Below are 25,997 nucleotides of genomic sequence, written 5' to 3'. Positions count from 1 at the left end.
GATACTGGCTTGTTTTTCAAGTTATATTACAAGGTTGAGCTACTTAAATTTGAAAGTTTCACTGCTTTTTTTAAAAAAAAGCAGCGTTTTTCTCGTTTGATATTCCACTTAGAGTAAACATTGAAAAAAAATAATCCCATTTCGGAATTTGTTGGAGTAATTCCAACGGGAAAACCAATGTTAGGCATGTAATTTTCTCCCTCTGGAAAAACTGATCGTTTCTCACATTGGAATTCCTTCAACGGATGTGTTAAACTGTACACAAAAAACTCAGCTGCATTTAATAGAGGAACAAAGTCAAGAATTCTAAGAATCGTTTAATTTTTATTAGGAAAAATAAGCGATCGAACACCTAAAAAAATTAGAATGTCTTAAAATCTAAACTTCTTTACAAGATTGACTCAAAAAGTAATTTCAAGGGTAGTTCTCCATGAAGGCAATGGATCCCGTAATACTCTCGAACTGCATGGCTGCCGACGAGAGGGCAAGGTTCAACTTGGAAAACGAAATAATTTTGCAGGCAAAAAACTTCCACACTGCGAATAATATCAGAACATCAAGAAATTTGGACATCACGAACCTACTGCAAAGATAAAAACTTGCAATTAGTATTCATAATTCCCATTAAAAAAAAATCTAAACATTAAGTATTATAGATGTCCTAGATAAAATGTTTCGTGTAAGTTTAAATGAAGTTTATTGCTCATGAAGTTGGCTAATCTTAGGGCATGTTCTAAGCTTGTGCAAAAAAGTTCTGTGTCATGAGTACTTTGTTTATCATGAAGGTTGTTTTCTTTGCGATGTTTAGTGTAAAAATTATAAAGCTATAGTTATTAAATCCATTAACGTTTAAATTACAGTTTGATTATTAAAACGAGGATCATAATTAAGTCTTTTTTCGAGGAGCTTCATTTCAAGGGGGGAAATGCGAACTTTTGATTTACGAATTCATGTAATCCTTATCTCAGGATTACTGTTCATTTGTAGAAACAAATTCTTAAAGGATTAAGAAAACACCTCAAATGAATCATTATGAAAGTTTTCCCAATTCCACTCAAAGTTGGTTCTCTAACACGTGCCAAAGGCAATCAAATAAAAATTAAATCGACATACAAGTTTCGAGTTAAACTCCAGCTTTGCATTCAAACCTATCATCTGACGAGTCCACGCCACCCTTTCCAAGTGAGTCACCAGTTTCCTTTCTAGTTGTTTATCGCTTGCAATAGTGAATGACGTCCTCCCTTCAGATATCCAAAGCTTTGTACTTTGGTTCATTTTTATTTTATGCATAAATTACCTTCTATCACTAAGCTCAAATCTTATCCATTGGTATTAGTTTTTGCAAGTTATGCCACTTTCGCGAAAGTGGAACGTTTATATTGGCGAGTTTAACACTCTTACAGCACACAAAGCAACTAACTTTATTATAGATGTCCGTTAATGAACAGGTTAAACTGCTGTTTAATCTGTTCATTAACGATATAAGGAAGGGTCTAAGTGGGACAGTTCATTTGTTCGCTGATGATGCAAAGTTGGGTAGGGCGATAGTGAATGCAGAAGATGTCAAAGTCTTGCAAGATGACAGATAGATTGGAGTTCTGGACTAAGGAGAATGGATGTCAATTTAATGTGACAAAATGTAAGGTTATGCATTTCGGAGTGAAAAGGATTAGCAGCAGTATACCACATTGGTGGAACTGTACTCCAAGAGATTGATGAGGCCAGGGACTTGGGAGTGTTGGTGGATAGGGAGATGAAGTTTAGGGGGCACATTGCGAAAGTAGCTAAATCAGCTCACTTGGTTGTTGAAAAATACCTTAACGAGCAGAGACAAGCAAGTTATTGTACCTCTGTACCGAGCCCTGATAAGACCTCATCTCGACTACTGTGCCCAGATTTGGTCACCTCGGTTCCTTCTTGATGGGGAGGAGGTGGAGAGGATCCAGAGGCGAGTGACTAAGATGATAGCAAGTCTATGGAATGAACCATATGAGAACAGGTTGAAGATTTGTGGGTTGCAGAAACTAGTTGATAGGCGGAAAAGGGGAGATATGATTGAGACATTCAAATTGCTAAAAGGATTCTATAGGATTAATTCAGATGATATTTTTGAGATCAGGACTGGTGGTGGGAGAACTAGGGGACACCCATGGAAGCTGGGAAAGAGCGTGGTTAGCAGGGGTGTTAGAGCTGGGTTCTTTACTTTTAGAGTGGTAAATGAGTGGAATAAGCTGCCAGAGTCTGCTGTGGGTGCTATGACAGTGAGCGAGTTCAAGGCAAGGTATGATAGATACTGTGAGAATGTTGAACAGTTGTGTGAACATGTTTAGGGCCTCCCTCGATGAGTCTAAGGACTCCCTGGAGTAGCCCGTAATAATGATAATAACTTCTTGCTCGAGAAGCAAAACATCCAATTCGACATCGCAATATCACGCGATATTAGTTAATAGTAGAATAGAATAATAGATCGTCTTTGAGCAATTGCTTAAGCACAATCTTTCAATTTTATCAGAATTGAAGAATTATCGAATGGACACATTTGATACTCATAAGGAAATTTTGAAGTAGAGAAACATACTATAATTTTGGCAATTTAACATCAAGATTTATAAAGGTCTTACCCTGGTAGAAATGAAGAAAGAACTAAGCGAAAAATTCAATTGAAAGTTTACGAAAGGCTAAATAATGAACAGTTAACTAATAGATTCGGGCATACATTCCTAGTATTTATATTTCCACTTCTAAACGCACTTAAAATACTTCAAATTCCATCAGGAACAGAGCCTAAATGTTCACCATCGGTTCCTTATCCTCGCTATTAGACTTGGTTCAGCAAAAAACTATTAAAGTCGATCTCCACCATTTATCTTTAGGACGACTAGGCTCTCTTCCCTTGCGGGTTCCTTTACAATACGTAACAGATTCTTTATGATCTTAAGTCCAATCTACCTAAATTTTCTTCTTGTAAATATGGTTAGTTTATTTTGGATATCTGAGGAATCAAGACACTTCATCTGCATAGTCTAAGATTACCCAAAGTTATTTTAATGATATTCCTCTGATTGCTCATGTCAGTATAAATAAGAAATAGAAGACATCCATGTAATACTCCAGATAGTTTGAAAGGAGTATCATAAATAGCCATTGTGTATAACCTGGTGTAGGAATTTATTATACCTTTCCTTTGAGGTTTATTTTCTGTGGAATTTTGTTTTAAAATGCGTACCATACACAGTCTCTATCAAAAGAATCGAAGACTTAATCTACAAATAATAGATAAGTTAAATTCACTCGAGTGTTCAATTATTATTGGTAAGGTGTTGATGTGGTCTATACACGAGCTATTTGATCTAAGGCCAGACATCTCATGTACTCATCTAAAAGATAATTTTGCAAACAAATATCGCTAACACATAGCAGGTTTACGCTCCCCCAATTATTACAATTTTCCAAATCCCTTTTCTTTGGCGTGCATCCCTATATTCCAGTCGCTAGGAAATGTCTTTTTAAAATAACCTTGACAAGAAATGATTATTTCACCCTTTATCCAAGTGTAAGCAAACAATGTTTGCGCGTGAAGTATCTTCACGACTACGCTTCTTGTATGTAGCGACTAATGACTTTACATCAATTGCCTTGACATCCCACAATGCATTTATCTGACTCGAAAAAAACATTTTCGGAGACGTCCAAGCTGTTAGCCTAGAGTTTTCTATTCTGGTAGCAAGGTCTGCGAAAAGTAGAAAGGCTGCTACTTTTCGCAGCATCCAGACGTATTTTACGTCCAAGTATTTCCTCTTATGCTTATGTTTCGATCTCTAGGCCAGAGCCTCTCGTGATAACAGGTTCCAACATAAAATCCAGCAGTATGTGTGGGAGAAGCTGTGTTATACGAGATGAAGTCAAAAACGTTGTATTACGCAGTCAGAACCCCTTTGAAAAACACAAATTAAGCCACCAAGAGGAAAAAGACGAGACCGTTTCAACTTGATCACATTAAAAATAGATTAATGCAGTAATATTACATAGATAATTTTCTTGATTATTTTACATAATCGGGAAGCACTGTTTTAAAGACCAGATGTAATTATTTTCGAACCATTTCATGCTCAGGTAAGAAGGATCGTTAATCAACCTAGCTTTTAGGATTAATGCGTTTTCCTTTCAAGTCCTGAAAGCTGCTTGGAGAGATGACATCGAACGAAATAAGCGAATCACGTTGGGGGTATTCTTTCTCTCTCTCACACACACACACTCCTGGTAGGTGTGTGAGAGAGAGAAAGAATCTTTACAGCTTCGCGTGTAAAGCTTGCACGCGAAGACAGGAAATGGATACTCCTTGTCTGAATACGCACTAGACAAATGGAAGAACCCTTACACAAGGTCATACCGTCTCGGTCTTCCTGAACACAGGGTCACGTTATCTTCTGAATACACCATAAGAGATTAAAGTATGCTACTTACACCGAATTCTCAGAGTAAACAATAAAACGTGAATTTCGGCTGAGAAATCTTTATGATTAGATCGTATGATTGTCAATATATCAAAGTAGCCAACTTAAGATATTGAAACAAGAACATGCTCGTTTTGAATAAGAATATTCATGTGTCCTGCGAGTAAAGATTAACTCCAGATGGAGAGCAGGAAGCGTTTCTTGATCAAAAAACTCTAAGCTCGGTGTTATGGACTTTAAACCTGTGAATAGGAGACTCGCAATATTAAGATTAAAAGGTAGCCACTAAATATATCTACAATACAAGTACATAAAAAAATTATTTGGTCCACCCACGGCACAAGTGCACTATAAGTTTAGTAATAAACCTTTTGTAGGTGGTAACCTCAAAAAAACATGCACAAACAACCTCTGCGATGATCAGGAAGCGGATCCCTTTTATAACCAAATCAATAACCTGATCTGTGAAACCAAGACATTTCTAAAAATGCAAAAATTTGAATAGATTTAGAAAGAAATTTACTTCCCTTTGACGCTTTTGTACTAGGAGAAGTTGCTTCACAAAATCTCATTATAACCGACAGTTTGTTTCACATAAAAGGTCATGAAAATGGACCTGAATCTTTCCAGATGGAAGATTCCAGAATCCGATTAATTTTGTACTCAAAAATTGAATATAAAACATGTAGAAACTCAACAAGAATTAGATCTTTTCCAGTTGATGCCATCGGAAGTGTTCGTAGTGTTCGTAGTTCGCAGTAACCTTTATGTTGCAACTTGGAACTAGACCGACAAGAAAAGTAAGACAAAAGTATAGCCATGTGCAACTCAAATCACATGACTGTTTGAAATAAAATATTGCTTCTCTTTCCAAATCCTTGCTGACTAGCGATTCAATGCCTCTTAGAGTTTTTGAGAACAATCATTGAAGCAGTTGAAAATATCCGCGGAAGAGAATACTATATCAATTAACCGTGGATTACCCAAAAAATACCAGCGTAGAAGATCAGACCAATTCGGAAAACGAATAACTATCTGAATAGACAGATCAAATAGATAAAGCTTGCAAAAAAACTACTGCTTATCCAGAGAATACGAAGAAATTAAGAATAACATTGTAACGATATATAAGAATAGCAAATAATTAGAAATTTAAGGCATTTGGCTCATAACAGCGAGATAATGGAGAAAAAACATTTCATGAGCAAATATTGAAAAGATGGTGTAGATAGTCAAGTGAACTATTCAAATATGATGATAGTTTAGATAAACATTTGACCTGAATGGTAGTTGTTTCAACGATAATAGCAACTGTCCTATTCCTACATCAGAACAGCTTAAAAAGAGGGGAGAACCTATAGAAAGTATCTTCACAAAATTTGCTAGCAGGTGATAGCAAAATTTCAGTGTCTTACACTGTAATCTGGCTAAAAGACTGGCATACAATTACGCTTTATTAGTCATTCAGATAAACTATTTCACACATTTTTCTAGCGAACTGAATCAAGTGGAATCAGACGTTTTCATACTGAACTTATAAAGAACAGGAGTGCAATAGACCATATTTACACCCCATGTATTTGAGAAAACAAGCATGCAGGAAGTTTCAATTTTATTGATCTACAGAAAGCTTTCGAGTCTGTTTGGCATGATAACATTTGGAAAATGTCATCATGGAATACACAGAAAAATAATACGATTGATTAGATCTGTATTCATCTTCTGAAATTATGGTTGAAGATCAAGCAGACTCTAGCAGCACTCTTTTTCCAATAAAGGAAAGTGAGACAGATGGTGCAAATCATCACCAATGTTATTTGACAACTTTCTCGCATATGTTGTAAATTAATCTCTGGAGAACCGATAGAGTGACAGCAGGAAGAAGAATAAACCATCTCAAGTTTGCTTATGACGTTGTCTAGCAGAAACCAATGAGATCTTCAGGAAGCCACCACAAAGTTAGCTTACTCTTTAAAAAATAGCTTAATTGTAAGTACACAAAAATCAAGAACAGCGAATCCTACTCGATGATACGCATCCACTGAAGAAGTTCCAGTTTAAATACTCAAGAAATATATTCAATAAAGATGGAAAATCAAGATAGAATACCAGAATAAAAATAGCGTAAACCACAATAGCACGCCCCAAAACAAACTGCAATGGAGAGATAACAAGCCTGCAATTACAAACATTACCGAATTAACTAGTGTCAATAAGATGTATACTCGTAATCTGGAAAGGAACGACCACCCTCTTAAAAGAATATGAAGGGTTGCTGGTATTTGAAATGATGTGCTATAGAATTTCCTAAAGATTCTGTTACATGACGTAAGGCGAAGAATGAAATGAAAGTTCTGAAGGCCTTCCGATGCAAATCTTTGAAGAACTTATTCCAGGAACCCAGAATAAACTGTAAACACAAATGTGAAAGTTGGACAGGCCCTTCTTCAGCTGAAAACTAAGTGCCAATCAGGGAATGACCGACTCAAGATTTCTGTGAGGAATATTTCATCGGCTCAACGGTTCTAGACAATGAGAAGAACGCATTTTGGGAAGTAAAATAACGCTTTTACCGAAAGAGAAAAATCCAAACTTTTTTTTGGACGTCGAGTAAACGGTCGTAATATATTTATGCCAAGGGAGGGTTAAGAGTAATAAAGAAGTTGGAACTCATTTTGAGTAAGAGGTTTGGTGCTATTAAGAGTAAGATTGGAGATTTTTGTGGGAGTTAACAGAATTGTTTTGTTAGCGTTGAAACTAACTATCGCCCCATTCAGGTATAGTTTGCGAAATCAGAATTTATGGGGAGAGTAGTAGGAATTGTTCTGCAAGTTATGGTGGTTTACGAATGAGAAGGCGAGTAGCGTGCCGTCATCAAAGATGCGTGTTCGTTTGGTAGTCAACTGGAGTAAGCCATTGAGATATATGGGGAGGGAGAGAACCCTGTGGAACCAGAGCATTAGCTGCATAGTTAGACAAAGAATCATCTGGCAATTGTGCATGCTGTGAAAGTTGGCAATCCTGCTCCAGAAATTACGGGAGATCCAGACCCAACTAGCAGCCTTGCATATGTTGAGACAGATAAGCAGATCATTCAATTGATCGACAGCAGCTGAATCAGCATGGCTGATCATTTATTAGTTGAGCTCCTTTAAAGTTAGCTGCATGAGTTGCATGTTGATTTCCCCAACACTGGAGAGAATCGAAGTGAGAGAAGCTGAGCGGCAGTTTAATTGTAAAGATTTGTCACTCTTCTCAGAAAGGAGTTTTACTTGGGCTGACAGATCCCAGTGTAATAGGAAAGTCTAAAAAGACAGCACAGAATGGTATTTAAGTGTCGAGCACACCTTTAGGACGATTGGAGACATGCTATCCGGACAAGTAGCCTTCGGTATCTAATTTGGATAAGATTGTTCTTTCTAGAGAAAGGTTAAAAGGGAAGACATTGGGTGGAGAGTGTTCAGAATGGTGAACATTTAGACCGAAGGAAAAATATTAAAAGAAATAAAATCAAAAAGTTCGGAATAGTTGGCGGCATTAGGATAGTGATAAACTGCAAATGAATCTGATAGTATCAGTGTTGCCAATTTAGCTCTTTTGCAGCTAGATCTAGCTTTTTCTTTCTTCCCTAGCTCCAAATCTAACTCCTTCAGAACGAGTTTCAACTCTTTTTAGTTGTTTTTATAACTACCCGTTAAAGTAATTGTTTCTAAAGTTTTCCGGATGTTCGCATTTGATAAGGAATTGTATTGTACGTTTGGTACGAGCATCGTACACGTTTCAAATGCATGACGTCATTCAGTCACGTGGCCCAACAGTTTGCCATTTTGTCGCCTTAAAGTTGATAGCACCGCTACAAGTTAGTCTTTGCACAGTGTTCTGGTTGGTAGCTACGATAGCGAGTGGGAAGTTTTCATAGACTGATCGTAATTCTTTGCAGTAAAGAGTTGTATACTCTTCTTCAAAAAGGAAGAAAAATAAAGCTTACAAACAAAAATTTAGGAGGAAATGGTTGCAAATGGGAATGTTTAGTAAAATGGTTGTGTGAAGTTCCTGGTGATGCTACAAAAAGGCCACTAAGTTTTGCAGATGTGATATAGCTGCTAAATATTGTCAGCTTGTAAAGCATAGAGAAACTAAGAAACATCTTGCTGCAGTTCCATATAAGGCTGTTCCTATTACAAATATGCTTGTGAAAAGTCTGATGAGACTGCAAACTTTGAAGGTAGGTTAGCATTATTTCTTTGTTGTCACTCATCATTCAGCAGTTACGATCATCTAGTAGATCTTTGCAAAAATATCATCCCAGACAGTCAAATTATGCCAAAAGTAAAAATGAACCGAACTAAGTGCTCTGCAATTGTAAAGAATATTCTAAGTGAGCATTTTGAAGAAGATCTAATTGCGGACATTGGAGATTAAAATTTCAGCTTGCTAATAGATGAATCGAATGATATCACAGTGAATAAGATTTTAGGAATGGCCATCATTTATTATAGCAAGAATTTCAAAATTATGCATACATTTGAGCATGGCGGTTCTAGAAAAGTGACGCTAGTGGTATTTGTAGATACACTGAAAAAGAGCTCTTGTCCAAGAAACTGGACATTAAAAATCTCATTGCTGGTACACACAACGCAAGTGTTATGGTTGGTGTTAATAATGGCGTTTATGAACAACTGAAGGCATATATTCCCTCCTTAATTTTAATTAGATGTGTATGCCATTCATTACAACTGGCAATGTCTCGCACTTGTGCAGAATCTCTGCCAAAAAAATTAGAATTTTAGTTGTCGAAACGTATAAGTGGTTTTCACATTTTCTTCAAGACAGGCAGCATACAAAGAGCTGTATCAAACTATTAACGAAAATGATGCTCCTCTGAAAATTGTAAGCGACAATTTTGCAACAAGGTGGCTCTCCATTGAACCTGCAGCAGACAATTCTCAGCCAGTGGTTGGAATTAAAAACTCACTTCGAAGTCGTGAGTGTGACTGAGAAATGTTACAAAGCTCAAATTTTGTGGGAGATGTGCAAAGATGAAAGGAATCTGTTGTACCTTTCATTTTGCAGCCTGTTTAAGTTCAGCAAGTTAACAAAATTTTCGAATCCAACAGTGCGGATAAGATTAAATTATTTGAACACCTTTCTCGTTTGATTCGCTCTATTGCTAATATGTTAGTGTTACCATCATCCACAGTCGACCCTCTAGAGCCAGAGATTGATGACCATTTGGATACCAATCCAAATCATAGATTTTTGAAAGAAAAATCTGAGTTGATGATACAAAAGAGAATAACGCAAAATGATGAGCGAAATATTAGTTTCGGTCATAATTTGAAGAGGCCAGTTTCTTCTTGGTCTCTTCAAACAGCTTAAGCAAAGCTTGCTGAAAACTTGAATATTTTAAGAACGATATCTTCTTTTTCTGTTGACAATACCCTTAAACATAAAAGAACCTGTTACTCCCATTTTAGAAATAATGCTGAAAACAGAAAAAGATGTTGCTGCTGCTGAATACCAGACAATACTATCCACTTAAATAAATGGACAAATGTAGAAAACACCGAGCTATTCTGGACTGAAGTACGAGAATATAAAGATGCATCTGGAATGAATCCAATTGAAGAAATTGCTCAGTGTGCAATAAATTTATTAATACTGCCAAATTCTCATGCGGAAATTGAACGAATTTTAGTTCCATGAATGTAGTTAAGACTAAATTAAGAAGCAAGATGGAATTGCCAATGCTGACAGCCGTTTTGCCGTGAAGTATGGCTTCAGGCGTGACAACAAATGCTGTACAGACTATCATTTACCAGCATCTACACTGAGTCGATGTTGGTAAATGTTGGAACGATGCCACATAATAATGCTGAAAATCTAAGTGAAAACGTGGGTGAATTTAAGTGCAGAAGACCACTTATATGCAAGTATCACTTCAACTTGAAGTGAAGTAACTTAAAAGTATCAGCTACTACTTAACATTTTAGTCACTGAGCTTTCTATTGAAAGATTGTTGCTAAAGAAAATCAAGAGCAGAACGCTACTCTTCGATAATATCAACGTGCTTTCCGAGGTTCAAACAATTGTTTGAAGGAGAGGAAATTTGGAAGACAGAAAAATGGCCGACTGAGGGGAGACGAAGTTTGTACGCAGTTTCATCGATCTTTGCAGAGCTAGCATGAACTTACTAGCGACAAAATTCCCTCATTCAACCGTCTTCCTGACGCCCCACTGAAGCTACGCTACTGGCTTACAAGACGCGTACAACTTTACAAAAAAAATAAATAAATAAATAACGGCATTTTTGAACGTTTAGATCTTTGTGTTTCTTATACAATTCCTCAAGATGCTATCAGCTAAGGATAGCGAAACGAAGTAATATTTAGTTGAATAAAAATCTACGAGATAGATTCATTAAGTCCTAGTTAAAAAAACTTTTTTGGATTGCTCAAAGTACTTACGGATTGTCTGGAGTTCTTTAGTCCCTTAAGAACTATTGCTGTACTCTGGTGTGAAGTTTGAAGTGAGTAAGAACATAAATTCGAGGTAACATTCTGAAGCACCACCAATATACTCTTGCCAGTCTCTACTAAGACATTTTCGTAATACCCAAGTTGACTTCACTTGCGCATCATGAATAAGTTGCAAATAGTTCATTTTATTGCACTTTATTGATATCTAATATCAAAGAAGTCAATTGATGCCAAGCGTGGTTATCATGTAGTGGAAAGACAAAAGTTGGAGAAAATGCGTTTCGAAATGAAACACCCATAAAAATATGAACAAGTGTCAGAAGCAACATGAATTGAATTGCAGATTTGTTTAATAAACTAAATTCTCCATGTTGACAACATTTGGGTAGGTAGTAAAGTTTATGACGTCGCGAATACCGTTGTAGTTAGTTTATAACTACACCCGTCAGTAGTTAACGATGTGCTTTAAGAAGTTCATTCCATAAGTTTATCTCGAGCGAAATAAGAGTCCTTAGCTTATTTCTTGCCTTGCAAGTTTCACATTTCCATAAGAAATTCAGTACGCTAGGTAACTTATTTTAATTTGTTGTATTCTGAACGTATCAAACTATAATTATGTAAATAACTTTCTAGAGGAAGTTTTGAAATTTATGTGGATTTAACACGAAAAGAAAACATTAATTTGCACGCAAAAAACCAAGCCATTAAAAGATAAGATCTCGCCAAATGCTACTTACATTTTTAACCACCGCCTTGCATCAAGGACTGTCGAATGACTTTCCTTCAGAAGATATTTTCTTACGCCAAGGACTTGGTTCTCCCAATAATTCTCATAGTTTAGGGTGGAAATATTAAAACCAAAAATCTGAAAAATAAAAATTACAAATAAAGTAATTAACTGACTTCAATGCAATCCACAAACTCAATATGGTAATTCTGTTTTATTTTAAAACCAGCTTTACATAACATTTTAACAGCTGTAGTAATAAACCCATTCGGGAATCCATGATAAGAAGCCAGCTGTTCAGATGTTCTTCAGCAATGCTAATATTTACAGTTGTTCCAAATGAGCATAAAGTTGATCAAATTGCACAACATTGATTATTATTATTATTTTTTGGATACTAGGTTTCTATAGATTTTTAAGATTCCTTTACAGTAATCTTAAAAAAGCTTTATAGATTTAATTTCATAAAAATTATTTTCCACAAATTTAAAATTAAACTAAGTTTCTAAAATGTAAGTATTATTTCCCTTTTCAAATTAGAATGCTAATCTTATATATTCATCTCACCTCTCTCCCACAGGTGTTTGCCGGAACACCCTGCAAACTCAACTTTGGTTGTGGGGGTGGAAAGCCTAGAAATATACGACTGCTTTATATCCATTCAAGAACTTCGATATAATTGTTTTAATAGTATGCAGTAATAACGTAAAACTACCGAGTATATTTTATAAACTCAATATGCATAAATATTAAAGTGTGTCCGAAATTATAATCTTTTCCGAGGGAGATTGGAGGGTATGTTTTTCTTTCAAAAAAATATTTGAGGAAGCAAAATGTTTTTTAGCTATCATTACTAGATGGAAAAAACCAGTCAGCCTGGCTTTAAAGTTTTACAGCAATGACAAAGCTTTGAAGTAGGCATTGCTGACATCCGCTGCATTTAGATTTTCTCTTTTCACCATAAATTATTTAAAGATGAAACTTTAATTAATATTCCTCTGCCTCACGAAAAGTTCGTTTTTGCACTAAGGACAGTTGTTTCAATCTTAATCATTTTTTTATGAATACTTTCAATAAATGTGTTTTGTTTATATTTTTTTATCAATAGCTAGTTTCTTGATATGCCTAATTATTTCAAAAGGATTAATCCGTTTAACCAATCTGGAATTCATCATCCCAATTAGCATAAACGATATTCTGATATGCATCCTCAAGAAATATTACAATGCAGTGCACGTAGTTACTATCAACATTTTTTGAACACTAATCGAATTTTCCAAAATTTTATATTTCGGTATCCTAAGACACACGAACCGCATAAGTACATTCACATCTTTTTTTTCCTGTCACTAAACACCTGTTTCCTCTCACATTTTTATGGGACCACGCTACCTTAGATTAGCTCTGCTCACACATTCTTGAATGCCAAGTTCCTATCCCAGAAATGATTCGAAAATATATTGATCTTTAATATAATTCGGCCCTTGATGCCATCTGTTCATTTCCCCAATATTTCCCAGAACTGTAATCGCAGATGAGGGGGAAAAAATTCACTAACGTGGTTAGAAAATTTTACAAATGTCCGTACCCTGCCTCATAATTAGTTGATCGGCTATAAACTGAAGAAATCAAATCCTTCGACTGATTATATTATCACAATCGCAAATGATGGTGTCCTCTATGTCGAATGCCATCCCAAAGATGAGTTATTTGATGGTGCGCAAATTCCAAGTTCTTATGAGAACTTGAAGTCTCCACCGCAACTAGATTGGGATGAAAAGTTTACAGATGCTGATATCACTTAAGATGCAGTCTTCTAGAGTTGTATTAATGGTTGTACAATTAAGGTTTTATGTTTAGTTTAATGTAATATGAATTTGCTTACTTGTTTGTCTTTCTCGGGTAGTTGTTCAGATAACATGAAGACGTTATCGGACGAAAATTTCCATTCTTGAGTCGTGAAATATTCTAAACTCTTCATCTGTTTATGCATCTTCTGATACAGTCGGAACATCCTAAAGAATAATAAATTTGACTTCTTTAAGAACATAAATATACCCAAATCATTTATTTTTCCTCAGGTTTTATATCCAAATCATGAAAAACTGATTACGGTAAGCGAGGCATATTACAAACTCCTGAAGGTGGGGAGGGCTATGGCAGTCACAGTACTGATTTTAACTGCTACAGAGGTCATTAGCATTTAGGAGATTAGTATCTGGTTTAGAAATACACCCTCAGTCCAAAAAGAAACTGAATATTTCGAAAATAGAACTAGTGGCGCCATCTGTTGTATCTTTCTGTTGTCGAAAGCGGCAACCTTCATTAGTACTGTGTCAACTGTTTATGACATTCGTTTCATTAGAAGTCGAGTTATAGTACCGAGAGTGAGTGTTTTGACGAACGATTGGTCGTCACGATATTCATGCCGTACGCGACGAATTCTCGCTATCAATCGCTTCAAAACTACGAGATAAAACTCACGATTGATCGCTTGACCAGGAGGAACGAACTCTGTTGATATGAATGCCCTTGGAATCGTAGAAACAAATTAGCATCTTTACTTTCGACTTCTCCAAGAGACTTTTTTTCGGATGCCCCTCTTCTGGTGGTCTCCACTCAGCACTTTGTTTCGGGTTCATACTCAAAAAACATTCCATCACCAGCAACGAACGTTTTAAGGAAGTTCGAGTCCTTACGAGCGGTTTTAATGAGGTCCTTGCAGTGTTCAAATTCGATACTTTTTTTGGTCGTTGGTCAACTTGTGGGGAACAAATCGCGAATTCAGTTTACGAACTCAACAAATTCTCGGTCAAAATGTTTTGCACAGCTGATTTTGGGATACCCAATTCATCTTCAATCGATCTCACGGACGATTTCTGGTTTTCTTTGATGAAATCGCGCACTTTTTGGTTGTTAACTTCGTTCAGTACAGTTTTTGGACGGCCCGGCTTTTCGTCGTCCTCAAGCGTCTCCGACCACTTTGAAATCGCTTAAGCCACTTGTAAACTTGAGTACAGGATAAGCATTCATCACCGTATGCTTTTTGAAGCATCTGATGCGTTTCGGTAAAACTTTTACCACGTTTAACACAAAAGTCAATCGCAGCTCTGTTTGAAACTCATTTGCCGACCGTTCGTCAAAATACACTGTCACTATAACTCGGCTTCTAATGAAACTAATGTCAAACAGTTGATACAACACTAATGAAGTTTGCCGCTTTCGACAACAAAAAGATACAACAGGTGGCGCCACTAGTTTCGTCTATTTTCGAAAAGTTCGGTTTCTTTTGGGACAGAGGGTGTAATTCATACCGCATTTCATAAAAATATATTAAACTGCCAATTTTAACAAAAGAAGATAACAGCTCCAAGTAATTACAGATGTATCAATTACTAATCACCGTGGAAATCTATAGGAAACTTAATTATAAATATGAAATTAATACTAAACGAACAACAAGAGTTTAGGAAGATCCAGCACAGACCAAACATTTCTAGTGAAACGACCAACAGAAATCAATAGAAAATAAAACAAACTCCAGTTGTGGTTTATTGATTTATATAAAACTTTCGATAGCATAAAATCGAAAGATTTTAAATATAGTAAAACGAAAAACATCGCATAGCTTATTGAAAGATAATTAAAATAATGGATGTGTAATAAAGGAGCTGCAATAATGAAATGAAAGAAATAGGGCGATTCCTTGAGTCCACTAATATTCGATATCTTAACTGATGAAATAACTAAAAAGATGGGATAAAACAGGATTGTAGCAAGTCGACATAGTAATGGTGGCAGACGGAACTTTCAAAAGAAAAGTATTTTCATTCTAACCAGTGGCGCACTCAGGATTTAATCTTGGGGGGGGGGAGTAAACGATTTGAGAATACGCACTGTACATTGCATACAACCTATCACTGAGCATCTTCAGCGATTGCCGATATGATACTCGTGATCTCTCGCCTGGCTCGGAGAAACGAAGTAGCGCTCGGTCCGCCCGAGGACTACTTCGTTCGCCTTGTGTTCACAGCGGTCGTGATTCCCGAGAGCTATAGGGTATTCCCACCTAATGTGACCGCTAATTCATTAGTATAGAAATAGAAGAGAATACAATATAAATCAAAAAACCGAATTTTAATTAGGAAAATTTTCTAGGGTTTTCTTTTTGGGGGGAGGGCCTTATCCCCCCAGGTGCCACTGATTCTAAAAATGATTCGGAAAAATAAAACAAGAGATGATTTTAAATACATAGGAAATCAAACAATTCAATGAAAAACAGAAAATTAAGTAAAACCACGCGATTAAGAGGAGAAGAAAAGACTTTGGTGCGTTTAAAACATAAAACAATCATATTACTGCTAAGACAATTACATATAGAAGTATAAGACCAGTTTTAAACTTTGTTTGGCTCTGAAACAGCTAAACATCAAAACTACTGCGCCAAAATGAAAAACTCATAGCATAATTGCTGGAAAAACGAAATCAGAAACATACACCGAAGTGTGCTTTACAACCAGTAAACAGATTGATAACAGGAAATGGATGACAAAATGTCAAGAGAATGTAAAAAGAATGATTAGAAGAATAAAAAAAAAATCAAGTATTAAGTTAGAAAAATTAATATTAGTTGGAATAGCGCCAAAACGATGGATTTTAATTGAACATAGTCGAAACAGGTCTAAGGCGGAAGATGGCGACTAAGGAATATTAAGAGATCGACGCAGGATCAAAGCGATTTCTGTAAAAAAAAGGAACTCGAGGTTTTTAACCAGATTTTACTAATCGATGTTAAAGGTATTAGACTGTTACCATTTTAGCATCTAATTATTAATTAGCTTGTTAATTGTACTCTACCGAACGGTTTTACATCACTCAAGATTAGTAAACAAATGAGTTGCGTAAGACTGTGTCTGCCCCTCCCACTTATGTAGCAAAAATGATTATCTCTAACGTTTTAGCAATATTGAAAATGGCACGTATTGTGTGAAAAAAATTTTTTTGACTGTTTGCAAGCGTATGATTGCTCCTTTCTAGATGTCTAAAGTTATTAAATACAGTATTTGGTATTCAAACTTGCCTAGGTTGTAAATTTCGGTTTAAAATCTTTATGACGAAATTGTCTGTTCAAGTTATTCTGAACAAAGTCATTGTGTAGAATGACTTAACGAAATTGTCTTTATAGCCTAGGGCTGTTTTCGTGCCACTTTCGTTACTATTTCTTGGATTAAATTTAACTCAAGCTCTCCTGCCATGCTTTTTAATTCAAGAGGGTCTTAATTACGCTACTGGGGAAAAAAACAAAAATTGCTTCATTTTGTGCTACTCGAGGAACTTCAGATAAGATGTCGACAGTTCTTTAAAACATAACTTCTAAAATTTTCAAGTTTCTAATAGCAAATAAAAATCATTGGAAATTTTTCCAAACATCGTCTTAATGATATTTGCCCTCTCAAACTTAACTTGGGAAGAAAAAGAAGATTCTACTCATATGAGATTAATATTTCGGAATAAATCTCCAATCTCATAATCGAGTACTCTGCATTTTTAAATATCTCCTAAACAGTTAAATGTTTTTAACTGTATAGAAGAGAACGTGCGAACATTAAATAAAATCTGCCACTTCTAGAAGTGGCATTTTTTCCAGCAAAAAATAAACTAGTTTAGCGTATCTGTTCCCACTAAAAATACGTCGTTTGAACCTTTAAGTCGAATGTTAGAATAACGGGTTTGAGTGACTACATCAAGAATTCCTTTGTCGAGTTTATGATGAAACGATGGCCAATAACAAAAAAGCTTTCCTTTATCTTACTCAAAATATCAAGCCTTCGTTGCAAGAATACGTTTCGCTTCGACCTATTGTGTGGTATGTTTGTCATTAGCGCGTGAATTAAGACAAAAGTTGAGCGGGGCAGAAAAATAGTTTAAAGAGGAAATCTTTAAGTTAACGAACCATAATGGGTAACATACAGAAATTCAATAAGAAAAAAACTTGTTCTGTCGTTGATGAACAAAGTTCCACAAGTGCATCGAAACATATACTTGACTGTACCGAATAAAAAGAAAATTAAATTTTAAGATTGTATCACAATAACTGTAGTTTAGGATAACTTACTTGGGCTTCTGCTGGCAGATCACTGCTACGAAATCAGCTATCAGAGCAGGAACATAATGATCCACCACTGTGCAGACGGTATTCCATATTCTGTTCTTTTTAAAAGCTGCATCAGGATATCGAAATATTTGTCTACTGGGATACCTATGAACCATAGTCCTTATGTACTTAAAAACTTCGTTCCACGTGATTTTGTTCATTGCATGGGATGTGCAGTTGTACACCATAATTCCATTGGGCCTAGAGGAAAAAGAGGATGAAGCAATTAGTAAAGTATGCAGGTATTTTAACACTTTTATACCGATTCCATTGGCGAGAAGTAGCACAGCACGTCAGTGTTGTATGGTGCAGGAGAGGAGTTTGGTCATTTTGCTTGAAGAGTTGCACGTTATATAGCTTTTTAGGAATACTTCATGCGGAAGGTAGTTCCACAGAGGTAGAGGGAACAAAAGAGGAAGATAGCAGGTTCGTTGTTTGCAGATGCAAGCGAAAGTGATAAAACAGGGGCTATAGCCATGCAGTAAGAGCTAAAAGAAATTTAAGGGATGATGAGTGCCAGTTCAGTGGAGCAGTGGCCATGGAAGTACTTTGTAAGGAAAGGATCATCTATGAGCCAAATCCTTCTCTCATCTAAACAAAGGATTTGGGACAGATATTAGGTCTACCACACAAAACATGGCAGTCGAATAATTCTAAATCATATTTTGGATTTCTATAGAGTTTAGTGGGTTGGTGGATGGGTGAAAATCTCTTCGGTTCAAGTTGCTATTTTTTTTTTTGTAGATGAGGACGCTATTGGTGTTATTTATTCCAGGAGTAGATGAAGATAAGGGTAGGCAAGCTGAGATCTCTTTCTGCGAGATAAGAAAGAGACTGCGTTTTGTCGGCATTGAAGGTAACCAGATTATACTCATCCCATACAAACAAATGGTGTGGAGATCAACGTTAAAGATCGCTTTTAAGATTGGAATGTCTGAGCACCTCACGGTTTGTGAAACGAGTGTACTGTCGTAAGCCAAGCTGAGGAGTAGGTCATGATATATACAGGAAGAAAGAGGGTAAGTGATAAACCCTGGGGAACAACTGCATTGGTGGCGAAGCTGTGAAAAAAAAGATGTCAACTATGGCACACAGTAAATGACCAGAGAGAGCTTGATATCCAACTCTCTCTCTTAATGTTAAGAGGTGGCAAGCAGATCGAAGGAAGGAAATTTGCTAACCATGCCATGGAAAAGGTTCGGATAAACGCATGTTTATCCGAACGTTTCCATTGCATGGGTGATGTTAATCGTCCGTGGATCCAGATTAGCCCAATTCTGGTAGTCGCTGATTAACTTGTGGGCCCAGTAAGTAGTGAAGAAGTTTGCCAGTGATAAACTTTTTCCATTATTTTGGAAAAGATTCGAAAGGTGACAGCAATTGGACGGCTGACTTCCCTTTTTGGAATAGTTTCGATATGCTTGCTTCCAAGTGTTGGGATAAATACCATCTAATCATAAGACTGTAGAGACGACAGGATAGATGTTAGCTATGGAGCACTATTTTTGGTGCCATCAGAGCAAGAAGACTTTAGTGACCAAGTTGTTTATGACTCTTCTGTTGTCTTTTTTTTTTTTGCAGTAAAACTAAAAAAGGAATTAGTGCTCTAATTCTGGTAAGATAAGCGATTTGCCTTGGTCATTATCTATGTAGAAGATGAGGGAAAACAGTAATGCTAGGAAGTCGGACTTTGGATGCTGCCATTTGGAGGAGAGAAGTGGAAATGCAGGCAAGCAGAGGTTGCAACCGATGGCCTTTGCAAAGGGCCAGAAGACTCGGCTTCTATTTGGACAGCAAGCAAATTTTCCACGGTTTCCGTTTATAAAGTCAGATTTAAATTTACTGTTGACTGTTTTGCATTTATTGCATACTGCTTCTGCAGAGGCCGATATTTTGGTGCAAGCCACCTGCAGTAAGCAAAGTTTTCTCCCTCCCTACTCCGCTTCAACTGCTTTGGTACATTTTCTGTTGAACTAGGGCTTGAAAAAAAAAAAAAAAAAACTTTGGTTAGAATGGGGAAATGAACGCATCATGCTAGTAAGAATGACTTTCGCGAATAGCTCGGATCAAGCGTTCGAGTCAGAAGAGGAAAGTTAGACCATGGAAAAGATGAGTAGAAGTTCTGGGGGTCTCAAGGTTCACTTGGTAGCGTTGTAGAGCCAAACGACAAGGTTGAGAATGGTGCGCAAACAGCAAGCTCTTCATCCAGTCACCCGCACTGTGATGTAGCCTGCTTCCCCAAAAGGGGCTCTGGAAAACTTCAAGCATCCCAGCTGCAAAATCTTTGCTACACCCTTGGAAGGTATTACTCAGACTGCATAGAGAAATGGGGGGAGAAGAGAAAGAAACAAACCCCTGCTCTGGTGGGAAAACATGGCATTCGTCAATCCAGATGTCCGAAATAATTCGGACGGCGGTATTTCACGGGCGATGAATGTCATTTACCACTTGGTGGTTCTAATTCCAACCAGGAAGAGATGTTACTGTTAAGTTAGTTCTTTACATGAAAGGAAATTCATCAAAACCAATGGGTTACTATTCAAATAAGCTAATTATAACGCTGTTAATTAAGCGAATGTTATTGAAGAACGTGTTTATTTTAGACTTTGCTTGTATACGCTGATATTACTTTTGCAAGTTCAGGTGATCCACTACTGGAGCTGAATGAGGAGATAAATGAAGGAATCGCTCTGAAGAACACGGCAGTAGCAAAAGCATTAGTGGCGAAAGATTTTTTGGTTGTTTTCTCTTCTCCTTAAGTTAAGATTCTGTAGTCAGTCTGAAGAACATCAAGCTGAAACGCAGTTAGAGATAAAATCTTAGAGATAAAATCAGTCCACCTTTCCCCATCCCATCATGACCATAATCTACCTGCAAAACCAGTCATCTTACAAGTTCCGAAGCGGTTGAAGCCTACCTGAACTGCAAGGTTCATTCTCAGATTTCTTTTCCTTGCGTCTATCGCCCTTTAGCTGTGTACTACGAAAAACAAAAATTTTATATTGAGGGCGAATCAGCCCTCGTAATATAAAAACCTACTAAATAAGGAGTCGCCAGAGATGGGACTCCTTATTTAGTAGGTTACAATTTAAAGCCTGATCCGCATAGCAGCTAGTCTGCTATGCCAGTTTCCGGGGTAAGAGGATGCGATGATAAAAATCTCACCAGGAAGGTATTCCTGGTGAGATTTTTTTTTTTTTTTTTTTTTTTTTTTTTTTACAGGTAGTTCACCATTGCTTTCCTCAACTCCCCAATTTTAGCCGGGCTCAGGACCGGCATATGGCCTGGACGTATTGATCACTAGTCATTGTGCGTTCAGGGGGCCGGTTCGCGGGAGGAAAAACCCCAGATAAACTGGGAAGAAAAATCCTGCTGTCCACGCCCAAGATCGGCTAACTTGGCTATGGCTGAGGAAAATTCTTAAGCTCCTCACGTCACCGACGGGAATCGAACCTAGGACACTCCTTCTCCAGGCACATAGTTGCGAAGTGCACAGCCACTAAGCTAACCACGAGGACTGTGCCTTATACAACAATTGAGCTTATATACATCAGCAGAAGTGAAGAAATTTAAAACTACAGTTTCACATAGCACCCGAATAAGAACTGACACTCGTGATGCTTTCTGAATTCCGAGTTCGACTCCTCATTATCCCACCACTTAAGATGGAAAACAAAATTCGTTTTTCAAATCTGTCGACTTTACTAGACTGTCTTATATCTATCCGATGTCGCAACCACTTCATGTTATCAATGTTATTACAGTTAAGGATGAGTACTTGTGATTGACAGGCCAATTTCTACTTTCCTAAAGTAGAACACGATTGTCTTACATTGAAATCATTCTTTCTACCTTACAGCAAAAAAATTCTTATGACTGAAAGAGAATCAATTTTTTTTCCCAAGATCGGCACAGTTAATGGCCATTGAAAATCTTATTTCAGATGCGGCTATTCACTTTCGAGTTTGTCAGCTTTAAATCGAGTTCACTATGGAGAAGAACCTTTATTCTAAATTTAAAATTAATGCTCTTATGGGCAAAATAGCACGTGTATTCTTTCCATTATAGTGATTTTCGCGGTGGGATAAGCTTCCAATAGAAGGAAGTTATTTTTGATTATTATGAGAGACCTCCAGGAAGTCAGGGACTCATCGAGGGAGGCCACATACTACACACACACACACACACCAGCTATCATACTTATTCTTTAATTCATTCGCACTGCTTGCGCTCACAACATCCAATGGCAATCCATTCCAACCACGCACCACCCTGATAGAAAAATCTAGCCCTCACACCCTTCATTCTCAGTTTTTAAGGATGCCCTCTCGTCCTTTCCCCACCCTCCATAAATTGAAAAATTCCATCAATTATTGTAGGACAATAAAAATCCGATTGCTTAGAATACAAAGGTTTAACTATATTCAGTTGTACATAAGTTTTATTTACTAAAATAGTTGTAAATAATTTTAGTAAATAACTGCAGAGTACTTCGTTTGCCATTTGGCTTTGAATCATGAGGCGTTCTTCGAAAAGCGACTGGAAGTAACGATCGACTCAGAATGAGCAAAATTAGTATCCACTCAGATTGACAATACTTACAGATTGTGTAAGTATGGAAATAATTAATGTAAAACAGAAATTACTGATTGCACGAAATGCATATACTTTCAATAGATTTGTCTCCCATATTTCAGAACATTGAGTAAGACTCATTGCGTGTTAATAATGTACGTCAAACTTATAATAACAAGGAAAAATTAACACATTTCCCTTTAGGCAACGAAATCACAATGTTTACCTTTTGGTTGCGGTGTACCACGCCACTGTCAGCATCAGATTAACAACTACGTCAACAGGAATCATGTCCACCTCTTTCTCGCCATGCACGATTACAGTTCTCATCAGCCCTTTGCCAGCCTGAAATGTAGAAAAAAAGTGTGCAGTCACTGGAAATAAAATTACAAGTGAAGGGGGGAAAAAAGATAACATACGTATATAGGTTATATACATTCATTTAGCTAAACGTTATGGCATATTTTCGGTAATGATTTAAGAAAAACGCTTACCGCAACTAAAATTCCTGTGGCTCCTTTCAACGTGTCGACCCAGCCCTAAAAATATAGATTTAGGATTTTTACTAGCATGAATTAAAATTTGAGAACTATATTTAAATTAAACTTCATCGAAGCTACTTACTTTTTTTCTAAATTCTTTCATATAGTTCATTAATCAACTTTAACTTAACTGGCACGTTGAGAAATATTTCTTGAAAAAGGGATAAACGCTAATCAAGACAGAGCCTTGGAATTACGAAAGTCCTTGGGCATGTGATTCAATTCATAAAAGAGTGGAGTGGATGACGCATCTGTCAAACACTCGTTCCTTGCAACGTCGGTGAATAAGAATTAGATGCCGCCTCGACTTGCCACGAACACCAGTAAAGAAAAACTCAAACTTGTTCTAATCGAAATGAAAAATATTGGAAAAACTTTTACGCATGAAAGAAACCACCTCTTAAATCTTGAAAATCAAACCTTAACCCACGGTAAATTTCAGCAGAATTATAGCAGTTGCTGGACCAATTTCGTTTAATTGATCGGTGATTTCTCTAACCTTCAAGTCAAATATATGCCTTTGCAGGTAAGCATTAATCTTGACCACAGATTTGTTAAATGAGATGCAAGGAAGTATTGTCAGATCTGAGAACAGTGGCTCTGCAAAGTAGTTCCACTGCTATGAACTTCCAATCAATACCGGAATTCAATAGATAGACATGGTAACTGCAAATAAATATCTTAATACTCCGATTGCTAGTTAGTTCTCTAGGTTATTACTGTTCGTGAAATTGATAAGTAAACATCCAACAAGATGCTTGCTTCTACAAAAGAGTTGGGAAAGGAAATAAGTAATGCCAAAAAGGAACATTTATTTGGCACCAGAAGTGTAAACATCGTACGTCTATTGATAAAAAAACAAAGCCACAAAGTCCAGACATGTGACTGAAAGTACTTTCACTTCCACGAAGAATTTACACTTCCATACATTTACTCTAAAATCATCATTATGTGAGACTTAAGTCTATTATGCCCGTTCAGGCTCAAATAGACTGATATTTCTCTCATTTCAAAAATGGGAGAAATTGTCTTCTCTTTTTGCTCTTTGTTTTTTTTAATGAAGAACTTGTTTGGAGAGCTATTTGCATTCTTTTAACATTGTTCCGTCCAGTTGTATTTATTTTCTCTATTACTGGTTTTCCGTTTAATACGTTCATTACTTCATCTCGTCATGATCAAAATGTGATATTTTGTTGTTTTCCTCATAAATTTCACTTCAAATGCTGTTAACCTTGATCTTTTCCTTTTATTGTCCAAATTTCATTTCTGTATAGTACCGTCGATAAAGCTGGTAGTCGAGTGTTGTGCCAAGTTAGGTTTTTAAGTACCGCATTTATTAAGCTTGTTATTTTTAGGTATTTCGCACTTTTTGTATTTATGCTCCTTTCACATGAAATCATGAATCTAAATATATAATAATTCATTTGTTCTAAAATCTTATTACGAGTTTAGTTCTAGTTGGATATTGACTGAAATGCTTTTTATTATAAAAAATGGTGGTGATATTATCATTCCGAAATCTGCATAGTTCTTTTAGATTCTAAACACCAATAATTACTGTCTTTCGCAGCAAAAAAAAACAGTGTTGAATTCACATTAGAGGTTCTTTAATACAATAAATGGTTTTATCAGAGATTAAAAAATAACAGCTAATGCCTTATATTCCCTTATATGAAGCAGACGAGGCCTTTTAATCTTATCTAGCTTTTGGAGACTGAGTGAGCAATTCAACATCCACCGGTAGTCAATCGTAGATAGCTGACCCAAGATTATTACTAATTATAAGCGGCAACCGATGAATAGACCGAAAAACAAATGCTACCCTAACAGGATAGTTTTTTTTAAAAAAAAACATAATCTGGGTTCAGTGAATTTTCTTGAGTTTATAGAACAAAACTCAAATTTCCAAGAGAAAATACACGCTTACCCATGTCAGAGATCAACTAACTCGTGAACCAGTCGAAAAAAGGCTTAGAATAAGTTCCTTCTGTCAGCGACTAGACTTAAGTCTATCTTGGTGCGACCTAGCGCCAAAAATGCAAGCGTCACTCTTCCACTGAGCTATACAGGCCTATCTGTAATGATTTTTATTCCTTCTATTTAAATAAATAGAAAAGAGTAGCAAATAGGGAACATTTCTACCAAACTCCTTGATTGGCCAAGATGATATTCAGATTTTAATTGTGACTATTTCACTGTCTTCTTGAGTGTATAATAGCCCTTAAAATTACAAGTCTTTCTTGAAATCTGTTAACTAAAATATTTTTCCTTATCCAATGCTTTTTCAAAATTGATAAATATGATTGCGTTTCTAGAGATTGTCTCTATTATTAATTTTAAGCTGAAAGCTAAATCTATACATGAACTAACTTTTCGAAACCATTTTATGCTTCCAGAATGGTCTTCAAAAATTTTTTGCACGTTATTTACTATTCTGTTATATTCAAAATGCTGATCCCTGCAATTTTAGGGTAGCCTTCATTACTTTTTAGAGAAAAGAAATGAATTTACATCTCTTTTCCATCCTTTTGGTGGATTCCTGTTCAATAAAAATTTTAAAATGTCTAATTCCTGCATATTTATGATTCTGAGCTTCTCTTCAAACTATTTTGGTAGGAAGAATTGATGGCAAAGGAATTAGAGGAAGAAAAAGAATATCATGGTTTGACAACATCAAGACGTGGACAGGAAAGAGCAGTGCAAAACTGCTCAGATTAGCACAAGAGCGCAGTTTTCGCCAAGATGGTCGCTGACCTTCGATAGAAGATAGCACAATAAGAAGAGCTTCTCTTCCGTGGATTTTCCTAAATTGTTTCTTTTAAACTAATTTCACTGCGATATTCTCTTCATTGTTTGCCAGATTATGCTTTTGTAATCTGTCTATAGCTTTGAATAGCAGTTTATAAGCAGCGAACTAAAACTTCTAATTTATTTTTTTTCTCTGATATCGGAAATGAGATGTTCAAATTTTATATCAATTCTCAAAAGTTAGAAAGAAATCTGTCCTGCTATTATCTGACTTAGCTACGGCTCATTCTTTGTATTTCATCTTATATTTGAATGCTT

General features: G+C 36.4%; 1 protein-coding gene across 1 annotated transcript in view; it reads right to left on the bottom strand.

The window, feature by feature from the left end:
* Positions 1-337: 337 nt before the first annotated feature.
* Positions 338-25,997, bottom strand: part of LOC150092539 (putative fatty acyl-CoA reductase CG5065) — a 43,989-nt gene continuing 18,329 nt past the window's right edge. The window contains exons 8-13 of the mRNA XM_090414680.1: positions 22,884-22,928; positions 22,616-22,734; positions 17,776-18,015; positions 13,546-13,675; positions 11,671-11,798; positions 338-583 (exon numbers count right to left, since the gene is read on the bottom strand). Coding sequence (XP_090270806.1) covers positions 415-583; positions 11,671-11,798; positions 13,546-13,675; positions 17,776-18,015; positions 22,616-22,734; positions 22,884-22,928 — 831 coding nt within the window. The 3' untranslated portion in view covers positions 338-414. The remainder of the gene's footprint in view (positions 584-11,670; positions 11,799-13,545; positions 13,676-17,775; positions 18,016-22,615; positions 22,735-22,883; positions 22,929-25,997) is intronic.

The sequence above is a fragment of the Typopeltis vanoorti genome, chromosome 25 (genome assembly GCF_054136105.1).
Source record: "Typopeltis vanoorti isolate ZY-2024b chromosome 25, IOZ_Tvanoo_1.0, whole genome shotgun sequence".
NCBI classification, from domain to species: domain Eukaryota; kingdom Metazoa; phylum Arthropoda; class Arachnida; order Uropygi; family Thelyphonidae; genus Typopeltis; species Typopeltis vanoorti.
This window is presented reverse-complemented; position numbering and strand designations above follow the sequence as displayed.